This window comes from Symphalangus syndactylus, chromosome 13 (assembly GCF_028878055.3).
Source record: "Symphalangus syndactylus isolate Jambi chromosome 13, NHGRI_mSymSyn1-v2.1_pri, whole genome shotgun sequence".
NCBI lineage: Eukaryota > Metazoa > Chordata > Mammalia > Primates > Hylobatidae > Symphalangus > Symphalangus syndactylus.
In genome coordinates this window covers 94,805,359-94,829,634 of record NC_072435.2, presented here as the reverse complement: position 1 = coordinate 94,829,634, position 24,276 = coordinate 94,805,359, and the positions used below count along the sequence as shown (strand labels likewise).

Here is a 24,276-nt window from a genome sequence, read left to right as displayed (position 1 = left end):
TTTTAACTTTTGTTGTTTCTATTTATGTCTTATTGTACTGCCTGTGTCTTGAAAGGTTTTCATACTTATTGTTATCAGTCTATTTTTTCATTTGTCACCACAAAATATGAGTTCACACATCCCAATTACAGTGTTATAATATTCTGTGTTTTTTTTTTCTCATGAGTTGTATACTTTCAGATGATTTCTTGTTGCTCATTAACGTCATTTTCTTTCAGACTGAAGAACTCCCTTTAGCATTTCTTGTAGGAAAGATCTAGTGTTGAAGAAATTTCTCAACTTTTGTTTGTCTGGGAAAGTCTTTATTTATCCTTCATGTTTGAAGGATATTTTCACTGGATATACTATTCTAGGATAAACATTTTTTCCTCCAGCACTTTAAATATGTCATGCCACCCTCTCCTGGCATGTAAAGTTTCTACTGAGAAATCTGCTGCCAGGCATATTGGAGCTTCATTGTATGTTATTTGTTTCTTTTCTCTTGCTGCATTTATAATCCTTTGTTTATCCTTAAACTTTGAGAGTTTAATAATTAAATAGCTTGAGGTAGTCTTGTTTGGATTAAATCTCCTTGGTATTCTATGGCCTTCTTATACTTGAATATTGAGATCTTTCTTTAGGTCTAGGAAGTTCTCTGTTCTCACTTTGAGTAAACTTTCTATTCCACCCACCTCTCTCTACCTCCTCTATAAGGCCAATAACTGTTAGATTTGCCCTTTGGAAGCTATTTTCTAGATCTTGAAGCCATGATTCATTCTTTTTTATTCTTTTTTCTTTTGTCTTCTCTGTCCATATGTTTACAAATAGCCTGTTTTGAAGCTCACTAATTCTTTCTTCTGCCTGATCAATTCTGCTTTTAACAGATTCTAATGCATTCTTCAGTACACCAGTTGCATTTTTCAGCTCCAGAATTTCTGCTTGATTCTTTTCTATAATTTCAATCTCTTTTTTACATTTATCTGATAGGATTCTGAATACCTCATCTGTGTTATCTTGAATTTTGTTGTTTCCTCAAAGCACCTTCTTTGTTCTCATTTCTTTTTCTAATTTTTTATTTAACTTCTATTTTGAGTTCAAGAGTACGTGTGCAGGTTATATACATAAAATCGTATCATGGGGGTTTGTTGTACAGATTATTTTGTCACCCAGGCATTAAGCCTAGTACCCATTAGTTATTTTTCCTGATGCTCTCCTTCCTCCTACCCTCCACTCTCCAATAGGCCCAGTATGTGTTGTTCTTCTCTATGTGTCCATTAGTTATCATAATTTCGCTCCCACATATAAGTGAGAACATGCAATATTTGGTTTTCTGTTCCTGTCTAAGTTTGCTAAGGATAATAGCTTCTGTCTCCATCCCTGTTCCTGAAAAGGACATGATCTCATTCTTTTTTATGGCTGCATAGTTTTCCATGCTATATATTATATCCCACATTTTCTTTATCCAGTCTATCACTGATGGGCATTTAGATTGATTCCATGTCTTTGCTATTGTGAATAGTGCTGCAGTGAACATATGTGTGTATGTGTCTTTATGACAGAATGATTTATATTCCTTTGGGTATATGCCCAGCAATTAGATTGCTGGGTCAAATGGTATATTTTTGTTTTTAGGAACAGAAATATCCTCAAAGTTTCTGTTTGATGAATCACCATACTGTCTTCATGGCTGAACTAATTTGAACTCCCATCAACAGTGTATAAGTGTTCCTTCAATTGGAATAAAAGAAAAAATTGACAAATGAAATCTAATAAAACTAAAGAGCCTCTGCACAGCAAAAGAAACCATCAACAGAGTAAATAGACAACCCACAGAAGGGGAGAAAATTTTTGCAAACTGTTCACCTGACAAAGGCTAATATCTAGCATCTATAAGAAAATTAAATTTACAAGAAAAAACCCCATTAAAAAGTGAGCATTGGGGGCCAGGTGTGGTGGTTCATGCCTGTAATCCCAGCACTTTGGGAGGACGAGGTGGGCAGATCACTTGAGGCCAGGAGTTCAAGACCAGCCTGACCAACATGGCAAAACCCCTTCTCTACTAAAAATACAGAAATTAGCCAGACATGGTAATGCTTGCCTGTAATCCCAGCTACTCGAGACCCTGAGGCACAAGAATCGCTTGAACCTAGGAGGCAGAGGTTGCATTGAGCTGGGATAGTGCCACCGCACTCCAGCCTGGGTGATAGAGACTCCATCTCAAAAAATAAAAAGAAAAGAAAAGAAAAAAAAGAAAAGTAAACAGACACTGCTCAAAAGAAGACATACATGCAGCTAACAATTATATGAAAAAAAGTGCTACATCATTGATCATTAGAGTAATTCAAACCAAAACCACAATGAGATACCATCTCACATCAGTTCAGAATGGCTATTATTAAACAGTCAAAAAATAACACATGCTGGGAAGATTGTGGAGAAAAAGCCACACTTATGCACTACTGGTGGGAGTGTAAATTAGTTCAACCATTGTGGAAGAGAGTGTGGTGATTCCTCAAAGACTTAAAGTCAGAAATACCATTTGATCCAGCAATCCCATTGCTGCATATATACCCAAAAGAAAATAAATAATTCTATTACAAAGACACATCATGTGTATGTTCATTGCAGCACTATTCACAATATAAAAGACATGGAATCAACCTCAATGCTCACCAGTGATAGACTGGATAAAGAAAATGTGGTATATATACACCATGGAATACTATGCAGCCATAAAAAAGAATGATATCATGTCCTTTGCAGGGACATGGATGGAGCCAGAGGCTGTTATCCTGAGTGAACTAATGCAAGAGCAGAAAATCAAATACCACGTGTTCTCACTCATCACTGGGAATTAAATGATGAGAACACATGGACACATAGAGGGGAACAACACACACTGGGGCCTATCAGATGGTGGAGGGTGGGAGGAGGGAGAGGATCAGGAAAAATAACTAATGGGTACTAGGCTTAATACCTGCATGATAAAATAATCTGTTCAACAAACCCCCACGACACACCTTTACCTATGTAACCAACCTGCACATGTACCCCTGAACTTAAAATAAAAATATAAAAAAGGGACATCTCATAAAACTAATGTGAGTTTCATGACTTTCCTTCATCTTTCAACTACGTCATCAGGAGAGTAAGAGAGGGATAGAAAAATCTCACTTCTACTAATATTGTATTTGATGAGAATTAGTCACATGGCCCAACCCAAATGCAAATCAGGCTGGGAAATAAAAGGAAACCTATAGTTATGGTTTTATTGAGCACAAAATTGACGTGTGAAATAATTCCATAGAAAAGGAGTGGCCAAATATTTTCTCTAAAAAGCCAGACATAATAAATATTTCAAGTGTTGTAGAAAATATGACCTGTGTTGCAACTACTGAACTCTGCAATTATAGTACGAAGGCAGTCATAGACCGTAACTAAATGAGGGAGCAATGGGTGCAGTTTTGTTCCAATAAAACTTCATTTTTAGAAACAGGAAGAAGGCCAGATTTGAGCCACAGGCCATAGTTTGCTGACCCTTGCCTTAGGGCATGACTAAGTATAATGCTTCTAATTTTTCATCACCCTTACTGCTATATGATACTGAAGCATAATCGTTGGATTGCTTGTCTCTTCTTCAAAGCCTCATGTGCCATCCATCCTCCCACCTCAAGTCTATATTCATACAGAAAACAGGCACAATGTCTTACTTGTTTTATTCCTATCACAGTGCTTAGGTGCATGATATCTGCAGTTTAGTATATGTTCAGCAAATATTTGTAGAATGAATTAATATTGCAAAAAATAGCTTGTTTGTTTTCATGATTGCATAAAACATTGTGTTTTTAAAGCAGTTAGAACCATGGGTGGTCAGGATTCAGAAACATGTATTTAAGAAACATTTAGAAATGGAGGAATCATATATATCATTTGGCTTGACCTTTATAAAATTTATGAGAAGAAACATAGAAATGTGGTCCATTGCCTTCACGTAAAGTGAAACAAAAACACAACACAATAAAGCAAAGCCTAGAATGATGGGCTCCATTGGAGCCAGCGCTATAGCTCATGCCTTTCTAATTGCTGTTATAGAATGTAGTGGAAAGGACATTGAACGTGAAATTGAGATTCAGTAGTCCCAAGGACAAACATTTCATGAGAAACCAAGCCTGACATTAAACCCTGATCTTTTGTATTTCAAAAGCAACTGAGTCCTCTGTGGGTGCTAATTGGAATTCTATTACTTAGTTGATGTGTCATAATAATAAATGACTTGCACTCTCTTGCATAACAATGTTTATACCTCTCAACGTCTTTCATAAAAATATTTGGTGAAAGAATAAATCATATTGTGATAATTTACACACTTTATATTTTTTTAAAAAAACTCTACTCTGCAGATATTTTCCATATGATTGTCTATTTTAGGTTATAGACTAAATGATATCTACTTGGAAAAAAATGATAAGCTGGAAGAGATAGCAATTTGAATATTTTGCAGGAAAATAATCTATGGAGTGCAGTGATTAACACATATTTGAGGGTAACAAAAACATTAGTAAACCAAAAGTTAATTGTACTTTGGAGAAAGTAAAGTACAATAAACTTTACCTTATTATAAAAAGTTTCCATTTGATCTCATAATTATTATAAGAGATTTTTAATATTTCAGTAATGTAAACTAAAAAATAAAAAGTAAGAAAGTTTGAGTTGATTCCTGGGAAAACACACACATTTGAGAGCCAAAAAACTGCAGTTTTTCTGAAGGACAATGTTAGAAGCTCTGCTAGGCAAGAAAAAAAAGTGAATATAATTAAAACTATGGGGAAAAAGCCCCAGAAAATTGCTATAGAGAGTAATTCATTACTGACGAACGGTATAGATTATATCTGCTATTACTACATGATTTTAACTTTTATGTTTAAATTGACTTTTCTTGCTATTTGGGGATTAATTAAAATTCTTAAAAAAGAAAATCAAAGTTCACTACAAATACCAAGCATATTCTTAGATCCTAGAAAATTTTCCATATAACTTTATTTAATTCTGATGATAAAATTCCAGCATCTTGTACTTGGGAACAATATCTAATGCCACCAATTCCTTGGACTATTTAAAGAATAAAAAAATGGAACTGCCTTAATTATTCTTCTATGTTGTAAGGGCCCTTTTATTATTAGATTCTATATCCTCTGGGTCTGTCAAATGCCAGATGCTTAATAAATGTTAGTTGACTGAAAGGTGACTTAAAATTGCAACTTTCAAAATTGATTACCAAGAGAAATTTTGTGCACTATATTTTTACAATCTTCTGGGGAAAGCAAATGAAAAGCCTAACCTATCACATCAACTATGCCATAATATTTTCTCATTAAATAATTTTTTATTATTTAATTCATCAAGAAATAATGTATCTCTGTAAAGCACAATTATATTTTAAGTATAAAACCCAGATAGTTTTTAACTGAAAAAAATTATCACTTAGATTAAATTGATGGGGAGATTGGGCTGAAGATGAACATGATCATATTAATACTCTCATCATGCTCATTTATTTTAGCCTAAACAGCGAACATCCATTGTGTCTTCTCTGGATTTTCACCGAATGAATCACAACCAAGAATATTTTGAAATCAACACATCTACAGGGTGCACAAGCTTTACTGCCAGCCCTCCTGCTAGTCCACCCACCTCTTCTGTGGGAACCACAGAAGTCAAGAATGAGGGAACTAACCATACAGGTAAAGCAGTTCACTTTATGCAGCTGTATTTTTTATTTTAAGACTGAAGTCTTTATGAGTTAGAGGAATTAGGAGGAGTCTTTGTACAAATTGCATTGTGTTTTTAGTTCACCTCCATGTGTGGCAATGTAGGGCTTTAGGATTTTTGTCAGTGTGGCTGTAATATTTTTTTTTGAATACACGGATGGCCTTTTGGTGTTAGATATTAAAGATGACGATTTCATGTGATTATAGTAGTAAAAATACCAGGGACCTGGAAATGTTCTTCCACTGCCATTTACCCCTCACCACACAGCAGTATCAACTAATCAACAGACAACTTTATTAAGAGATGCTTTGAAGCCGGAGAACTTATATCAAGGATGTCTGGTAAGAAGGAATTGTACAATGTGGCCTAGGCTGGCTTTCAACCTATTTAAACCATGGTGAACTTGCAGAGGAAGTGTGTTGGGGGAGAAAATGCTGGGTGTGAGGGTAAGATTAAGAAAAATAACACCACCTACTAGTAAAACATACATCGTTCCATGCAGTCAGATTTGCAAAACTTTCTTTATTTTGGGGGACAAGGAGCTAACGCCTGGTAAGGCCAAGGGACATATTAGAAATAAGAGAAGTGGGACCCAAAGAATATCCTCCCCTGTCATATAATTTACAATAGGGGTTAAAGACAAATACAATATAGAGACAAAAGTCTTAATTTTAAATGTTTTATTTGGAAATCAAGAATTGCAATTTGTGGCATACACATAGGCTGGGTGGTCTTCAATATGTCCAAAGAACAGACGGTTAGAGGTTTTACAAAAAAGGGGAAAGTTACATATTGCTCTTTGAGGAAGTTCATTGGCGCTAATAATATGTTGGTGAGCTGGCAAGTTTTGATTGGTAAGTGATGGCTCTGGGTAAAATGATTCTCAGAGTTGCAGCAGGTTGTTTCAGTAGCTATTAGATAAAACTGGTTTCAGGTTACAGCAGGCAGCTTCAGCAGCCAAGCTCACAGGGAATTACATTCTTGGAACAGTGTTATGTGCCCTAGATGCTTTCTCCCCTTGACCTCTCAACTGTTTTAGTTGGGTATAACAAGAATGACCTAATTCATATGGTCAACTTTCATGTAAGTAAACAATTACTTTCCTTCCAAGAAACATGATTCAAAAACCCATCCTAGCATTCATTCAGTGAATTCAAATTCTAATTTGAATTTAGAATAATCACGTGTGGTCTGTGTGAGTATTCCGTATAATCTTTGTTCACAGTGAGTGTATGAGTATATATGTATGCTCATATACCTACTTAAGTCCTTTAATCTGACTCTATGTTTAAAAGCACTAACACAAACATTCCGGAAATATAGTCAGAGAATTACTTTCCCCTAGGAATAAAGCGAAGATTTTAAAAACAATGACTAATGGGAATGGTAAGATTGATATTCTGTGGAAGTTATAATCCAAACTTTCATGGAAGCCAGAGTGATATTTATAAAATGTAAATCAAAGCATGTCATTACCATGCTTAAAATGTTCCCATGTCTTCTAATCGCACTTAGAATAAAATCCAACTCCTTACCATATCCAGTGGTGCCTAATTTAGCCTGGCTCTTGACCAGCTCTGTAACTTGACTGAACTCATCCTGGACCATACTGGCCCTCTTAGCTGAACATTCTGGCCTTGGGGCTTTTGCGCTTCAGTTCCTTTGCCTGGAATCTCTGCCTTAAAATTTTCATGTGCCTAAGTGTCATTTAGGTTTTGGTTCAAATGCATTTCCTCATATAGGCCTTCCCATACCACCCTATCTCAAATAGATGCCCTCAATATGATGAGAATTATAACAATAAAAATGCAAAAATAACAATAATAATAAATACTTAAATGATGCTATGTGTCAGGAACTTTTTTAGGCATTTTATGTATATCAACTCATTTAAACCTCATGATTGTCATATAAATTCAGTATTATCTGTAGATAAGGAAATACACAAAGAACGTAAATAACTAAATAACAGCCCACAATGACAGAGCCGGAAAAAGCTCTGGTATGAACTCAAACCTGGTACTAGAGTTCATGTTTTTAACCATTTTCTATATCACTCTAGTCACTTCTATCAAAGCATCCCATTTTCTTTTATCCATAGCCTTATCTCCTATGTAAAATTATATTGATTACTTCTTTACTTATTTCTTATCTTCTTTCTAGAATGTAAGCTGCAATTGATTGGTCTCTGGCTCATTTACGCACTGAGGTCAGACTGCCAGAAGTTTGATTACTAGCTGTGAAACTGAGCCTCTTACCTAGCTATGAGACTTGATCTCTTTATGCTATAGTTTTCTTACTATAGAATTAGATTAACAATGAATTAATTAGATTAACTTACCCTGTACTGTGGTGATGCATGTAAAGTGACTAACACAGTGCCTGGCAGATAGTTAGTGCTCAATAAATGTTAGTAACTCTTAGTAGTAGTAGCAATAACTATGCTATTAACATAATTCTTTGTATTCTACATCAATCCTAGCATTCATTCAGTGAGCATTAAAATATATTGTCTGTTATGTACTAAATGCAGTTTTATAGGACAGGAGAGATGAGATGTGATTTGTAAAAACAAAAAGTAGTGGTATGTGGACCTGGGAATGGTTCTGGGCACACAGTTATTATTCAAACCATATTTATTTGAATGACTAGTTCCAGATTTAAAAACCTAAATTGGGGCAATGACAGATGCTTTGATACTTGCCTTTCAGAATGGCTTTCTTGGTTTCGTTTTAGTTAGTACATTGTTTTGGGCATGATTATTTCCACCTTCAATATTCTGCATATTTTTCAACAGGTAAAAATCTGTTTTCAACAATTTTTTCTGTCTCAATTGGATAGAAATATTACCTTTTTCCCTTTATTATTTTAATTAAAAGCAACAGAAATTTAGGTCTAGTCCCAAAGCCCTGGCGCCTTTTCTCCACTCTGACACTGACCACCAGAAGCAGAGGATCAGAACAAACACATTTTGCTGCTGCCAGGAGTTCAGTGGCATCATCCAAAATGTGTGGAGAAATTGTAATCATCAGGATATTTTCAGGTCTGACCTTTAAACAGAACTGAAATCTAACTTTTTAACAGTTGAAATGGTTTCCAATACCATGTTATAGTGGTTTTCTAAGGTAATATATCACCTCCACGTTACATAAACAATTTTAGGATAGACTGATATTTAGTAATAATGTGAAAGCACAATTTGTTTTGCTTTACATTAAAAAGGAAAACTTGGAAGGAAGGCATTTGTACTTGCAAAAATAGCATTTTATTAACTTACACATATTGAATTTGTTACACTTTAAAGACATTGCCACTGGGTATATAAAGAAAATGAGTTCAAGAGTCAGTTCCATCACTGATTTGCTAGATATTTTCCATCAGAACCTTTAACTTTTCTGATATTTAATTTGCTCCTCTGAAAGTGGAAATAATATCTACGCTTTAGGTATTTGTAGTAATAAATGAGTTTATGTTAATACATTTTGTAAACCTTGGCAACTAATATTATTCTTTAATATTGTCGCAGTTATTGCTTAATATTATTTTTGTTTTTCATGTTATTATTTGAAATCTGTAGTAGCTTTAAGATAGAGGGGTCTATTGTAAGTCTGTACAAGGTATGCCAAGGTAGCTGACCAAGCTTATGCCGAGATAGCCGACCTTTTCTTGACTTAGAAGTATAATTTAAATTTACTGATTAATCTACATTTCATTTTATAAATGATTGCATGCACAAAAAATTAATCTTGACCAAAATGGCATTTAACAGAACAAAGACTAATGCATCTTCAAAAATAAATCGTATGCTGCAAAACACTTTTAAGTGAACCAATGAATTTATTGTAACAGAGGGCCATTTAAAAGGTAGCTTGAATTGTGATTAAAGCTTCAACTTGTGAATCATCAAAAAAGGTTGTTAGAATTAAAAAGCTTTGGTGTTATACAGTCTGGGGAATGATATAAATAGGTTTACATTTAACTAGAAAGTTCACTCTAGTATTAATATGTAGTAGATTTGAGATGAAATGACATTGGAGAAGGGGAGAAATAGTTTCATAGCAAAGGGAAAATGTAAATTGGTTTAAGAGATACAAGGAAAGAGTAATTAGCAAGTCATGGTAATTGGATGTGCAAAGATGAGGGGAAATATTTCAAGGAGGGCTCTAAAGTTTCTAGCTTAAGCTGATGAGTGAAAGGTGGATGCTACTCCTTGAAATGTAGAATATTTGTAGGTAAGAAGAGAGGGTGAGGGATAGATTATGTAAGGCCTAATAAGCCATTTCAGGACTTTGGCTTTAACCCAGAGTGATTTTGCTTAGAGCCTATTCAGTTCTTTCAGAAGAAGAGTCACATGATCTAACTTCTATTTTATGAGGATTAATCTGGCTATAATGTTGATAATGGATGGGGAGAGGGAACAAGGGTGGATACAGGAAAGCCAGTTAGAAGGCAATTGCAGCATTGCAGTAAGAGAGGGAAAGCAGCTAAGATCAAAGGTGAATCAGCAGAGTTAGAAATGGAGAGATGTTGGACATATTTTTAAGGCAGATCCAATGGAATTTCATGGTGGAGTGGAGATGGTATGTGAGAAAATGAGAAGAATTAAGGATGACTCCAAGACTTTTCTCCTTAACAACTATAAGAATGAATTTCCTATCATTTGACACACAAGAGGTTTGGGGAAGAGAAGGTTTGGTAAACAGTGAGAAATACCAGGAGTTAATTTTAAGTTTGAGATGCCTACTGAATATCTGAATAGATGTGTCGAGTAGGCAGCAGAAGGTCCAGTCTGCAGATATAAATGTGAACGTCGTCATTATACAGATGATATGCAGCGTGTGTAGAGGAAGAAGACCAATAACTGAGCTTGAGGAAGGATGGAATGAAAGGCAGCACCAGCAAGGGAAGCTGAGAAGGAGCAACCTGTGAGATAGAAGGAAATCTTTTGGTGAGTGTCTTGTTCTGAAGTCAGGTGAAGAAAGTTATTAAGAAGGAAAGAGTGATCAACTCTGTCAAATATAGCTGATAATTTAAGTAGGATGAGGACTAAGTTAGAATAGGTTCATGGATTTAACAATATTGGGGGTGGGGGGGTCACTGCTGACCTTGACAAGAGCAATTTGGTTGGAAATGATAGAGCCTCGTGTGGTGGTTTTAAGGGAGAATGGGAGGAGAGGACTTAGAGTAATGATAGACTACCCTTGAAGGAATTTCTTCATAGGGGAATTTGTAAGTTACGATGGAGGAGAAAAAGGGGATGATAATTCTATTATTAACCAAGTGGAGAGATTAGTTTTGGACAGGAGCATGAACAACAGCAGGATGTTTTGGTTGTGGGTGCAAATACTGGCAGGAGATCCATGTGGTGGGAATCTGGGGAAGATCTGTTCTGATAGTTTTCAGTTTTTCTACAAAGTAGAGAGCAGCAGCTTCAGTTGAAAACAGAGACAGAGAAGGAAATGTAGAGTTTGAGGAAAGAGAGGACAGTGTGAAACAGTTGTTTAGAAGAAACAGTGAGTGGACAAAGGAGGTATATGATGTGATCACCTGGCAGCATTAAAGGCCTATTTAAAGTTTGTGTTCATGCATTTAGAATTAGAGTATCCAATGTGGTTCTGTATTTTTCTCCAACCTATGTCAGCTGGAGGATGCAGGTGCAGAGTATTTGGAGAGTTGAATTTTACATAGGTTGTGGTTTTGCTAAATTGGTATATTGAAGTGATTGAAGAGCAAGGAAATATATAAATGCAAGGGAGTGTAATATTTAACCACAGACTTCAAGGTGAAAAGGGAAGCGAAAGAGAACAGGAGATAATTAACACTGAAAAATCAATAAGATCTTAGGATTGGAGATTCCAGTGGGGTCAAAGTATTGCTGGAGTCAAGGTGTTAAAGAAGAGGGTTGGAATAATTGTTGGATTCAAAGAATGGGATGCACAAGGAACTAGGAATGATTATAATTATCAGCAATTGTCTTAAGACCATGGGAATGAGCAGCTGAGTTAGCCTCTCCTCCATCAACATATTCTTAAATACTGCAATTAAATCAGTACAACAATTTCCTGGAAGAAATGTTTGATACTTCTAAAGACATAACATTTACTGTGCTCATAATATTTAATCTTTCCATTTGTTTAACATATTATGATATAGATCACCTTTATCTGAGTTCACTTCTTCTATAGTTTGTCCCACTCTTCCTTGAAGTGCCAAGGTTCCTCATGTCATTCCGTGGCTGCCAAAGTCTCCCTAAGAGAGGTGTTCCATTCAAGGCCACTTCCCTAAGGGGCTCTCTCTGCACATGGCCACTATGTGTCTCATTCTCATGTGAAACCTTTGAATGACCTGAGAACCCATCTGCTAAGATATTTCAATCTCTTGGGTCCCCTTAATGGTTGCCAGTGTGTTCTTCTTTCCTCAGGTAACAGTTTTTTTTAAATAGAGGTGGTGAGGAGTGGTAGAATTCTGGATCTATGTTAAAGGTAGATCTATCTATCTATTTATCTGTCATCTGTCTATCGATTGATCTATCAATCTACATATATATTTGGATGAATTGGATGTAGGGTATAAGAAAATAAAAGGGAACAAAGATGTAATTCAAAGATATTTGGTGTTTTGACCTTTGGAAAGATGGAGTTGCTATTAGTGGAGATGGGGAAATCTCAGTTTTGAACATTTTAATTTGAAATTCTGTTGGATATTCAAGTAGATATGTAGAGTAGATAGTTGAGATAATGATTTTTTTTTTTTTTTGAGATGGAGTCTCGCTCTGTCACCGATAATGATTTTTTTTTCAGTGAAGGAGGGTAGGGTGGGAGGAAGCCATATGATAATTTTATGCTTATCAGAAGTAAAGAGTATCCATTTTAAAAGACTGAAAAATAGCATCTTAGCCTATCATGAGTGAATTACTAGTTCTGAACTCTGGATAGTTGTGTTGTGAATTGCTGGGGGAAAAGAAGCTGAGCATCACCAGTAATAACAGGTGTTCTCTAGCTTTATAGAAAGCTGTGTCCAAAAAATTGTTTCCATATGAAGAATTTTGTGCATTAGCGCTTTCTCAAGGGCACCTGCTAAGCAAGTCAACTACCCTGGGTAACTAATTATCTTCAGTTTTGCTAGCAGTTTCAAGCCATCACCTCCTGCGGGAGAAAACTGATAGAAGGAGAAAATCCAAAAGGAGTAAAGTGGAAAAGTGCTTCTCTCCAAGTGGGAGAAATAACAAAAACAAAAGCCTGTAAGTGGTTAGCAGCATAAGATGCTTTTCTGCAAAGGAGAGAAAACACTAGAGGAGAACTAAAATTAGAATGGAGAGGGTGGCATAGGCCTCTCACACTGATCAGGGATTGCCAGAAAGGCAAATGAAGGCCTGTGTTTTAATTAGCTCACATGGCCTGGAAATAGACCTCCTGAAGCCGAGACATCATTATTACAGCAGCCACTGGACACAGACAGCTGAGGGAGGCTTTGGCCTCCAGCCGACAGGAAGGCCAGGAATAGGCTGCTGAGATGACCTCTCAACTCCAAGCTAAGATTCGGGGCGAGCTGATGTGGAGAAAGTAAAGGGTTAGAGAGAATGATGTGAGATTACATCTTTGGGACCTGTTTTCCTACAAATATATACATTAAATATATTAGCTGAGTTATTGATTGGTAACTTCAGTACTTTCAATAGACCAGGATTTTAGGTACCCTAGAGGCAAGTATTTTTATATCAAATGCTGCATATAGATGTAATGGTAAAGTATATTCTTGTCACTTCTTGATAAATCATGAAATGTGTCTCCTGTACTTTTTCCTGTTTTCCCTGTGGTGTCACATGATGACTGTCACCCAGTGCCTTTGTGACAAATTGCACATCAGGTAGAAGGCAAGGTACAGGTTACGAGATGCTTGATGAAGAAAAGTTGATTGCTTTTCAGCACTTAAAATTATGAAAATATACAGTTAGATAACGGGGTTTTTTAGTTAGCTAGTGCATGGGACTTGTTATTCCGAATGAAATTAGTTGATATAATACTATTGGCTTACCTAAGCAATATTAAATAAATATGTTTACTCAGGGTGTGCCATTATGAGAAAGTGCTATGAGAGTATCTAAAGGGGGTGACTGATCTCATGCCAACAATGAGTGGGGCTCTGAAAGACAAAGAGGAATTAAGTAGGCCAAGGTGGGGAAGGAATATTATTCTTTAAAGAAGGAATAGCATATTTTAAAAAATCCCTGTGGTAGAAATTAACATGAAACTGCAGGTCAGAGAGAAAGGAGAGAAATGACAGGAGTTGAAGCTGCAAAGGGATTAAAAGCCCAATCAAACCCTTGTAGCTACCTTCAGGATTTTGGTATTTATCCTAAGAGCAATGAGAATTCATTGACAGGTGTTTTAGGCAAAGAGAGGTGATCTGATTTGCATTTTACTGTCCAGTGGCTCTTATTTTTTCTGTGAACTAAGAGCAAGGCTGTCTTTGGAGAGTAACAAAAGAGGGCAAAGATGAGATATTTAAGGAGGATGGAGAAAGTTTGTTCAAACTCCTAATGAATGAATGGTTGGTACATGGGGCCTGAGAGACACACAGGAAAAGGGATAATAGGGAGTGAGCATCCCTTCCAGTATACCTGTGGCCTGCAGGTGGCATATTTAGGTCAAAACCATTCTGGCCAGAGCCTGGAGCTCTTTCTGGCTGGTCACCTCAGCTCTCCTTGCACTGGCAAAGTGGTCCCTCTGAGTCTCTGCCAGGTCAGCCATCTGTCTTTCCTAGCCTCTGCAGCGGTCACCTCTCCCCTTGCCAAGCTGGCCCCAGGGCAACCCAGTTGGCTTTCAGACCAGCTGCCTGCTGAGGCCCCCTTCTGGAGGCTCCAGGTACCTCTGGGTCTCATTCGTAATTTAGGAATGTAAGTGGAACTCAGAAAGATTTATCCCCAAAATCTTGCTAGTCCTTACCACAGGAAACTACCAAGTTTAATAGGATGTGGCCCTGGCCAGAATCTAGATGGGATTTGGAACCCAGGGCTGTCTTTTCTTATGTTCGCCAATACCTTTTTATTATGCTACATTCTCTCGAGGCCAGTGCCCAGAAAGGAAAGTTCCAGACACAAATGTAGAACTATTTCCCTATCCTCCCCATCTCATTCAGCCTTTTCCTTTTTGAAATTCTCCAGAAGCTGGTATGTCCTTTCTCTTCTGAGATGGGCTTCCCATTTGTCTATACAATAGATCTTCATACGTCATTCTGATTGGTCTAAAGCAGGACTCTGACTTTTAAGTCTATTGACTTGCTAACCCACCTTTTCTTCTGTGAGGGCATTAGGTATCCTGTCCAGCCCTGGAAGAGGAGCAGTTTCCAATGAAACACAATTTGAAGATGGAAATATATCAAGTTCTTCTTTAAAAAATACTATCCCTATTACATTAAGCCAGTGCCACTAACTGCAAACTACACAAACACAACATATGCTTAATTAATGTAGCTTCATAAATGCTTAATACATGTGGGCATTATTGCTTTTTTATTGCTGTTATTACTAAAGATCTAGGCAACAAGCAGAGCCTGGAATTTTAGAATTCCGCACAAATTGCAGAGCACCCGGGTGCTGAGTCTAGCCGGGCACCAGAGTCTTAAATTCACGAAATTGCTTGAAAAAAGCAGGTCAACCTGCTGATGAGCACAGCTGAAAATTCCATCTGCTCTGTGCCCCAGTGTTATGTATCCTGGGGTGGGAAGGTGTGTCACTGCTGGGGATAGCCAGAGTCCTACAAGTGCTAATCCTTCCAAAATTACAGCAGAGGCAAGGGAGCAGTAGTTTCAGAGAGATTTTGTGTTGAAAATCTGTTTTTTTAATTAATTTTTTATTAACTCAATTTTCTCTTGCTTTAACTTCTGTTAATGCACATGAAAATATAACAGATTTGTTAGCTGAAATTTTCTTTGAAATTCAAATTTATTGCTGTATATATCTTCTCTCTAATTATCTTGTCTATTCTAGTTTACTTGATAGTTTTTCTCTCCTGACTTTCTCAACCAGGCTGTTTATATCTCTTGAAAAATCTCCCTGCATATCGGTTATATTTGTGTGATATATGTGTGATCATTAAAGTTAAAGATAAAGCTGTGAGAGAAGAGCTTACGGTAATTGAAAAATTAAAACAAAAGGAGGAAAAGAGTCTTTTGGTATTCCCCGGTTGGTGCTATGGAGAAAACCCCTCCTTGCCCCTAGTTGAAAACAAACTACGAGTCCTTTTTCTGTATTCAGATCTTCTATCTGTACAGTTTTCTTTGAGGAGAACATTTTCCCCTCTTGCTGTCTGCACCTGTCTATGTTGGGTGGGTGCCTCATGTGTTTACCTGGGGCCAGGCCCTTCAAACACAGGCTTCACTTTTAGGTGTCATGCCACAGTAAGCCAGCCTGTGACAGAACTTGTTCCAGACATTCTCCCCAGTTACTTCTACCTACTGGATAGACTAATTGTTCCTTGCCTCTCCTAGACTCTAGCGACCTCAACTCTTCAAATCTGCCTTTGGCAGGATTCTAAGAAGGCTGTGATACTGCTCCCTGTCTCCATGCCTTTGTGTAAGGTCCTTCTTTTGAGTGTGTGTGGGGCCCATAACTTGCTACTAGTCAATGGCAAAAGTGATAGGATATAACTCCCAGATGTTTTAGGGCAAAGGTGAATGGATTGTGCAGATGTTATTAAGGTCTCCAACCACTGGTTTTAAGTTAATCAAAAGAGAGATGAACTAATAATAAGGTGATTCCTTAAATTTCAGGCATAGAGGTTAGCAACTTGATGCAGCTGAATTTCTCTCTCTTTGTTGCTAGTTTTGGAGAATAAACCACATGAGCTCTACAGCTGCAAGGAAGCAAATTGGGCCAACAGTCTGTGAGCTTAGAAAAGGACCCTGGCCCTCAGATGAGAGCTGGAGCCCTGGCCAATATCTAAATGAGACCCTGAGCAGAGGGCCCAGTTAAGCCACCCAGACTCCTGACTCTTGTAAACTGTGAGATAATAAATGCATGCTCTTGTAAGCCACTGTTCATTGTGACATGTTATGAAGAGACAGAAAACAAACATATCCCATGCTCCTTTGATTTTGGAAAGAGAGTGTCTGTCCCTCTCTCCGTCTGCTCTGGCCTCAGGATACCTCTCCCATCAATACCAGTCCCTTGATCTTTTTGAGATTACACAATAAAGAGGGAAGGATTTTAAAACTGTCACCTTTGCCCCACATCCCCAAGCTCAACCACTTCAGCAATTTTCTATCATACCGTTCCCAAAATACCAATTTTTACTTTAACAGGTACTAAATTATAAAGCTAAAGCTCTGATAATGAAATCTTAAGACATAAGACAGAGGGCGGGAGACTATATTAGGGATCATGCAGACCCAAATAAACTATTGATGTCTCTCATTTAGGCTTCCCACCTCCAGGACTTGGCAGTCTCTTAAAGCTCACAGAGTTCTTTTTTTTTTTTTTTTTTTTTAAAAAAAAAAAAAAAGGATATCTGATCATGCCATTCCGCTGTTTAAGAACATCTTATGCTTTGTCCCTGCTTAATAACCTTCATATAAGAATATCCAAATGTCTTAGCATGCTCAACACAGTCCTTGATAATTTGGATATAACTTCCTATTCACCTCTATCCAAATATATCATGGACATCTAAGTATGCCGTTCTTAGAATTCATGGCTCCTTGTTTTAAGTACTTTTTCATCATCTTGGAATGCCTTGGCATCTAATCTACTTGGTAAATTACAATTCTTATATGAACTATGGCTAAAGACAACTGTTTTAGTTCATTCGGGCTGTTATAACAAAATACCATAAACTGGGTAACTTACAAACAACAGAAATTTACTTTCCCACAGTTCCAGAAGCTGGGGAGGCCACACTGAGGCACCAGCAGATTTGGTTCTGGTGAGAGCCCACTTTCTGGTTCATAGACGGAGCATTTTCTCTGTGTTCTCACACAGTGGAAAGGGCAAAGGAGCTCCCTTGGGCTTCTTCTTCTTCTTCTTCTTTTTTTTTTTTTTTTTTCAGACGGAGTCTCACTCTGTCGCCCAGGCCGGAGTGGCCACAATCTCGGCTCACTGCAACCTCCGCCTCCCAGGTTCAAGCAACTCCCCTGCCTCAGCCTCCCAAGTAGCTGGGACTACAGGCACGCACCACCACACCTGGCTAATTTTTTGTGTTTTAGTAAAGACAGGGTTTCACCATGTTGGCCAGGATGGTCTCCATCTCCTGACCTTGTGATCCACCTGCCTCAGCCTCCCAAAGTGCTGGGATTACAGGCATGAGCCACTGCGCCCCGCCAGGCTTCTTTAATAAGGGCATTAATCACCTTCATGAGGGCTCTGTCCTCATGACCTAATCACCTCCCAAGTGCCACACTCCTAATCCCATCACCTTGGGAGTTAGTATTTCAACATATGAATTTTGGGAGGATACAAACATTATGTCTATGCCAGTAACCTCCTTTGTGAAGCCTTCTTTAACTCCACCAATTCTTGCATCCATACTCCCCCTAGCGTTCTTCACATACTTTGACTATTGCGTCTCACACAAAAGTATTTAGTCTGTGAGCTCCTTAAATGCAGGGGCCATGTCTCAAATAAAATGTATCCCCAGTGCCCAGCATGATGACTGCCTTATAATAGGTACTCAATAAATGACAAATAATTGAATCATTGAATGAATATTTGATTTGCTGGGATTCTGCCACCTATGTGCCTATTTCTATGTATATAGTAAGTTAAGCTCTGTGGTTTTTTTCTGAACTACGTTGCTTTCTAAGGAACCATGGAGCCTACCTTTCATTCGTTATTTGGTAAGTTGCCTCAGGGATATATGTCATTTTTAATGTAAATTTTTGTTACGTAACTGTTCTGATTTTACAGATTAAAAGATTGCAGTTATTTACATGAGGAAGATATTCATTTTTCTTAGACATTTATAAAGTAATTGGCCCAGCATTTCCAAAATCATTAATTTCACTCTAGAAAGCCATGTATCTAATAATGTACAATAATTTATAATTTTCTTCCCCTTTGTTACTTTAGTGAACCAGTATCTAAGGCTTCACTTGAAAATAACAGTAAAAACTTACGTGATCCCTGTTCTGTCACAAGGTCAAAACAAAGCATAGCATGGCTTTTTTCTTTTTTTTCTTTCCCATGATTGACTTTTTCTTCACCACTGATTTTGTTACTTTCTACATGAGCCATTTATGAGGTTGGGAATCTTGTATTAGGGCCTGGAGCATTGAAGAGGATGAGACCTTTCAACATATTAGTGATGATCAGAATCCAGTGTGCGGAATGAATACCACTGACAGAATTCTAACATCTAACAATGTGTTCACACAATCTAGAGTGAACTCTCACTTACACGTGTAGGTGAGTTTTCCATAGCTTAGTTCCCCTGTGCTATAGTAGAAAAACTAATGGAGTGTTATTAGGAAGGCACATATGCTACAAAGAATCAACATTTGTTCCGGAGTCAAAGATGTAATTTTTGTGTTATCTGCTTTTTTGGATCTGAATCAGGTCTATTGTATGTCTGTGTTCTCTCTATTAGCACAGATGTCTGGGTTCTATTTTATTAACTCGGATAATCAGGAGTTGACTATGGAAAGCTAATAATAGATTTCAGATTTCCTTCTGAAAAGTACATAAGCACATGTGAAAGGAAGCACTATTAACTAAACAAACCTCTCGGTTCCTAGTGATTAGCATTTTGACAAGCTGTTGTTTTAGATGAACAATTTAGATCACATATTACATAATTTCAAAGTATTTTTAATATATCTTTCAGATCTTAGTAATAAGTAAAAAGTACTTATTTTATTTAAATTTGAAGGAAATGTTCAGGTCTGTTTTAGCCTCCTTAGCATATTTTCTAGTTCATTGATATGTTCTTGGCTATTGATATGCAGTTGGGTTTTATTTCTATTATTAGTTATGATTTTCTAGAACAGGGGAACATTACAATAAATACTATGTTAAGTTCTCTAAGCTAAGTAGTTTGCTACTAACAACATGTTTGTTCCCTGAGGTTGCCTTATGTCAAATTAAAACTGGAATATTAAATTTGAAGTGAACCTGAATCATTTCCCTATATCTCATATTTAGCATATTCCCTTTCAGGCAATAATTATTTGTACTTTTAAAATTATTATTATTATTACTTTTGACACAGTCTTGCTCTGTTGCCCAGGCTGGAGTGCAATGGCACAATCTTAGCTCACTGCAGCCTCCGACTCCCAGGTTCAAGCAATTCTTGTGCCTCAGCCTCCTGAGTAGCTGGGACTACAGGCACGTGCCACCACACCCAGTTGCTTTTTGTATTTTTAGTAGAGATAGGGTTTTGCCATGTTGGCCAGGCTGGTCTCAAACTACTGACTTCAAATGATCCACCCGCCTCGGCCTCCCAAAGTGTCACGATTACAGGCGTGAGCCACTACACTCAGCCTATTAGTTGCACTTTAAGATTAATCTTAAATATATTGATCTAAAACCAAACCTCTATTATTGGGCAAGAGCTGATGTCATATGTTCATAATAATATCTTAACAACTTTAAGCATAAGAGCTACTGTGGTTGGGGCCTCAGTTATTGCTGTTTATAAATAAAATATAAAACTGTAAACACTGAACAAAAATTAGTTGTATTATCAAATTTTCTGAAAAAGCCAAAGAGAGTAAGTTCATTTATTCATTTAACAAATATTTAGTACTTATAAAATGTTAATATCCAGGCAAGATACTGGAAATAATATAATAGTGGGAAGACATGCTCCCCTCTCACAAAAACTTTGTGGTAAAAAAAAAATTTAAACCTAATGTTATTATAGTAAGTACAATATGAACCTAGTTATAGGAGCACATAAATCTGGTCAGGAGAATCAGAGATGGTTTCACAAAATGAGTGATGCTTGTCCTGTGACTTGAAGTATTAATCAGATAGATATTGAAGGAACATGGTGAGGAAGGAGAGAGAGAGAGAGAGAGAGGAGAGGAGGGGAGGGGAGGGAGAGGAGGGGAAGGCAGGGCAGGGCAGGGCAGGGAAGAAGGGAAGGGAAGGGAAGAGAAGAGGAGAAGAGCCTTTGGAATCATAGAAATTCCTACTTAAGTCTTTATTTTGCCACTTACTATGAAAACTGATCTTTAGGTAAATGACAGTCTTTCAGAGATTCTTATTCTATTTTTCAAGGTAATACAGATGGCAGTACCTAGCATAAAGCTTTGCACATGGTAGGCTGTCAGTACACATTAGTTGTCCTCAGCTTCATTGAGCCTCATGACAATTTTGATGGTAGATAGGACAAACGGTATTGTCAACATTTTAAAGATTACATTTAAAGAGTAGGCTCACCGTGGTTAGGAAACTTGTTTACAGTCACACAACCAATAAGTTAGTGGAAGAATCTGGACTAGACCTCTTCCCACTATACTGCAACAAGGATTCCCGGCTTTTTTAATTCATGTAATTATTTATTCAGTCAATAAATATTTCTTGAGCTTCTAAGCATCAGACACATTACTATATACAGATAATACAGTGAGGAGCAAACAGACAAAATCTCTGCTGTCTTTGAGCTGAGAGTTTGTTAGAAAATGCTGACATTATACCAGCAATTTCTCTCTTATTTTGAGACAGGGTCTCACTGTGTTGCCCAGGCTGGAATTCAGTGGCACGATTACAGCTCACTGCAGCCTACACCTTCCAGGCTCAAGTAATCCCCCAACTTCAGCCTTTTGAGTAGCTGAGACTACAAGCATGCAACACCATGCCCAGCTATTTATTTTCTTTCTTTTTTTCTTTTATTTTTTTTATTTTTATTTTTTGTAGACATGGGGTTTCACTGCATTGCCCAGGCTGGTCTTGAACTCCTGCGCTCAAGTGATTTACTTGCCTCGGCGTCCCAAAGTGCTGGCATTACAGGCATGCGCACTGCACTCAGCCTATGCCAGCAATTTCAATGAATCCTAATGACTGTTATGCAAGGACACATTTAGGTGATCTGGGGGAGTGTATGGCAAGGAGGCATTTTTAATCAAGGGCATCGGGGAAGACCTGTAAAGGGAGGTAATATTTTTGCTAAAACCTGAAAAGTGAACAGGAATTATGTGGTCACAAAGAAGGGGAGATTATTCCAAACAGTGGCAGGTTTGGCAAAGATATAAATGAGAACATGATATGGTCAAGACACTGAAACTGATCTGTAAGAGCAAGATCAAAGAATGGCAAGAGGTGACTGCAGAGATTGGCAGGGGCCAGGTTGTAGAGGGCTTCATAAGCCATTTTAAAGAGTCTAGATTTTATTCTACAGGCAATGTCTGCTGCATATTCATCGCCGCATAAATAAGCCTAACCACGGGTAAATCGGGTCTGAAATCTGGCTCTTCTCTGCTTATCCCATAGTAGGGGCGGTTACCTTTTTTTGAAATTTCTCACAGAGGCCCATATAGGCTTGTGTTGGTCCTGGCAGGAAACCATCTAAGGTTTAGGCAGCAGAATGATATCTAATTTGTATGTTTCCATGTTCTCGCTAGCTGTGCTGTAGCTTTGCCTGGAGGGGGCAACCAGGGTAAGTGAAACTAGTTGGTACAGGTAAGTCAGTGGCAGCTCAGATCAGGCTGTATCTCTGGGAAAGGACAGAGGGGAGATATCTAAGATGTAGAATTTACTAGGCTTTTGATTGACTGTGAAAGCTAGAAGGGAAGTGAGTGGGAGGGGGCAGGGATGCTGCTCACTCTCCTGGCTTGAGCAGGAAACCTTAGGGGCCTCAGGTATAATATATCTAAGATTTCAATGTTGAGCAAAAACTACTGTAGTGATTCCGTGATGGCAAGCTATCAAAATCAGTTGGAACAGAGGGCACAATAAAAGCATTTAAAAGTCTTTTGGGGCCAGCAGTCATGACATTACACTTAAAGGGATGGCTTGCTTTTGTGCACTCTCTCTCTTTTTTTTTTTTAGACAGTCCCACTCTGTGACCCAGGCTGGAGTGCAGTGGTGTGATCTCAGGTCACTGCAAACTCCATCTCCCAAGTTCAAGTGATTCTTGTGCCTCAGCCTCTGGAGCAGCTGGGACTACAGGCATGTGCCGCTATGACCGGCTAATTTTTGTCTCTTTGGTAGAGACGGGGTTTTGCCATGTTGACCAGGCTGGTCTCGAATTCCTGGCCTCAAGTGATCCACCTACCTTGGCCTCCCAAAGTGCTGGGATTACAGGTGTGAGCCACTGCCCCTCTTTCTTTTTTTCGTTTCCAGAAAAGCTGCATCTTTTTGATATGCTCATTTTACTTCTTAGGACTCTGTATATTTCCATTTGGCTAAGTTTGTTCTAAAGGGACATTAGTTGTTACCTGACTTTAGTTTTAATTTAAAAGGTGTGGGGAGCTGTAATTATGAAAGTGATTGGACATGTGGGCACCTGATTCATCTCCCTGAGTGGCATTATGACTCACCTTTGTTAAAGCAGTTTTGCCTTGCCTGATGCCTTATCGGTTTCAATTTTCTCTACCCTGTGTATGAACAATAAGATAAGTTTCTCTCATGGGTCATTCCCTGTTCTTCATCTCTACTATGAGTCAGATGTTTTGCATTTCAAAACATTATTCTGCCTATAATTTCCCTCTTTATAAATTATGCAGAAAATTTCTACCAACAACAGAATCTCATTTACTGACTTTTTAGATTTTTATCTGTAAAACATGTTCTAGTTGCTTTGCCATAATTTAGTGAGCAGTTTTGTGGACAACAATTAAAATGAGGTACTGTTTTATTTTATTATCATTGTCTAAACATCAAAGTGTCTCATTAGTTAAGAGCATAATCATCTGTAAGTAAATCCAAATAGTGATGATTAAGCCATGTGAAAGGCCTTCTTCATTCTTTGCTTCTAGTTGCAGTCGCTTTTCCTCCTTTCGCATTCAATCCCCTAGAAAGAGCTGTCTACACTTCCTAGACTCACTTTTGGGTCTCTCAGTCATTCCTGAAAATTACTCCACTCTTGCACTGAAGTCTCAGTTAGGTCACCAGAACTGCCTTTTCTAAATGCAGTGGACAAAGCCTTTATTTTACTTGACCAGTCTGCTGCACTTAACCCTTGAAACCCTCTGCATGTGCCCCTCCACTCTCCTGGTCTTCCTTCTACCTCTCCAGTCTCCCTTTGTGAGCACCTCCACCTTGGCCTCCTCCTAAAAGGTACTGTTCGTCATGACTCTAGATGGAATTCTTGTCTCATTCTACACACTGCCTTGGATGATCTTAGCCACTTATATGGCTTTATTGCCAAATCACATACTGATAATCCTCAAAGTTTTATCTCCAGCCTAAGCTGGAATTCCAAATCCCTGAATTCATCTTTCTTTTGACCGTTCGACTTAGTTGTCCCAAAGGTACTTCAAAGTGAACAGGTCTGTATTTGTTTCTTAAGGATGCCACAAAAAGTACCACAAACTGGGTAGCTTGATACAACAGAAATTTATTTTCTCACAAGTCTGGAGCCTAGAAGTCTG

At 37.8% G+C, this 24,276-nt stretch overlaps 1 protein-coding gene across 7 annotated transcripts in view; it reads left to right on the top strand.

The window, feature by feature from the left end:
- Positions 1 to 24,276, top strand: part of ANKS1B (ankyrin repeat and sterile alpha motif domain containing 1B) — a 1,261,284-nt gene that overhangs the window by 572,848 nt on the left and 664,160 nt on the right. For all 7 annotated transcript variants that reach the window (XM_055238636.2, XM_055238632.2, XM_055238630.1 and 4 more), the window contains exon 12: positions 5,540 to 5,720. In XM_055238636.2, coding sequence (XP_055094611.1) covers positions 5,540 to 5,720 — 181 coding nt within the window. The remainder of the gene's footprint in view (positions 1 to 5,539; positions 5,721 to 24,276) is intronic.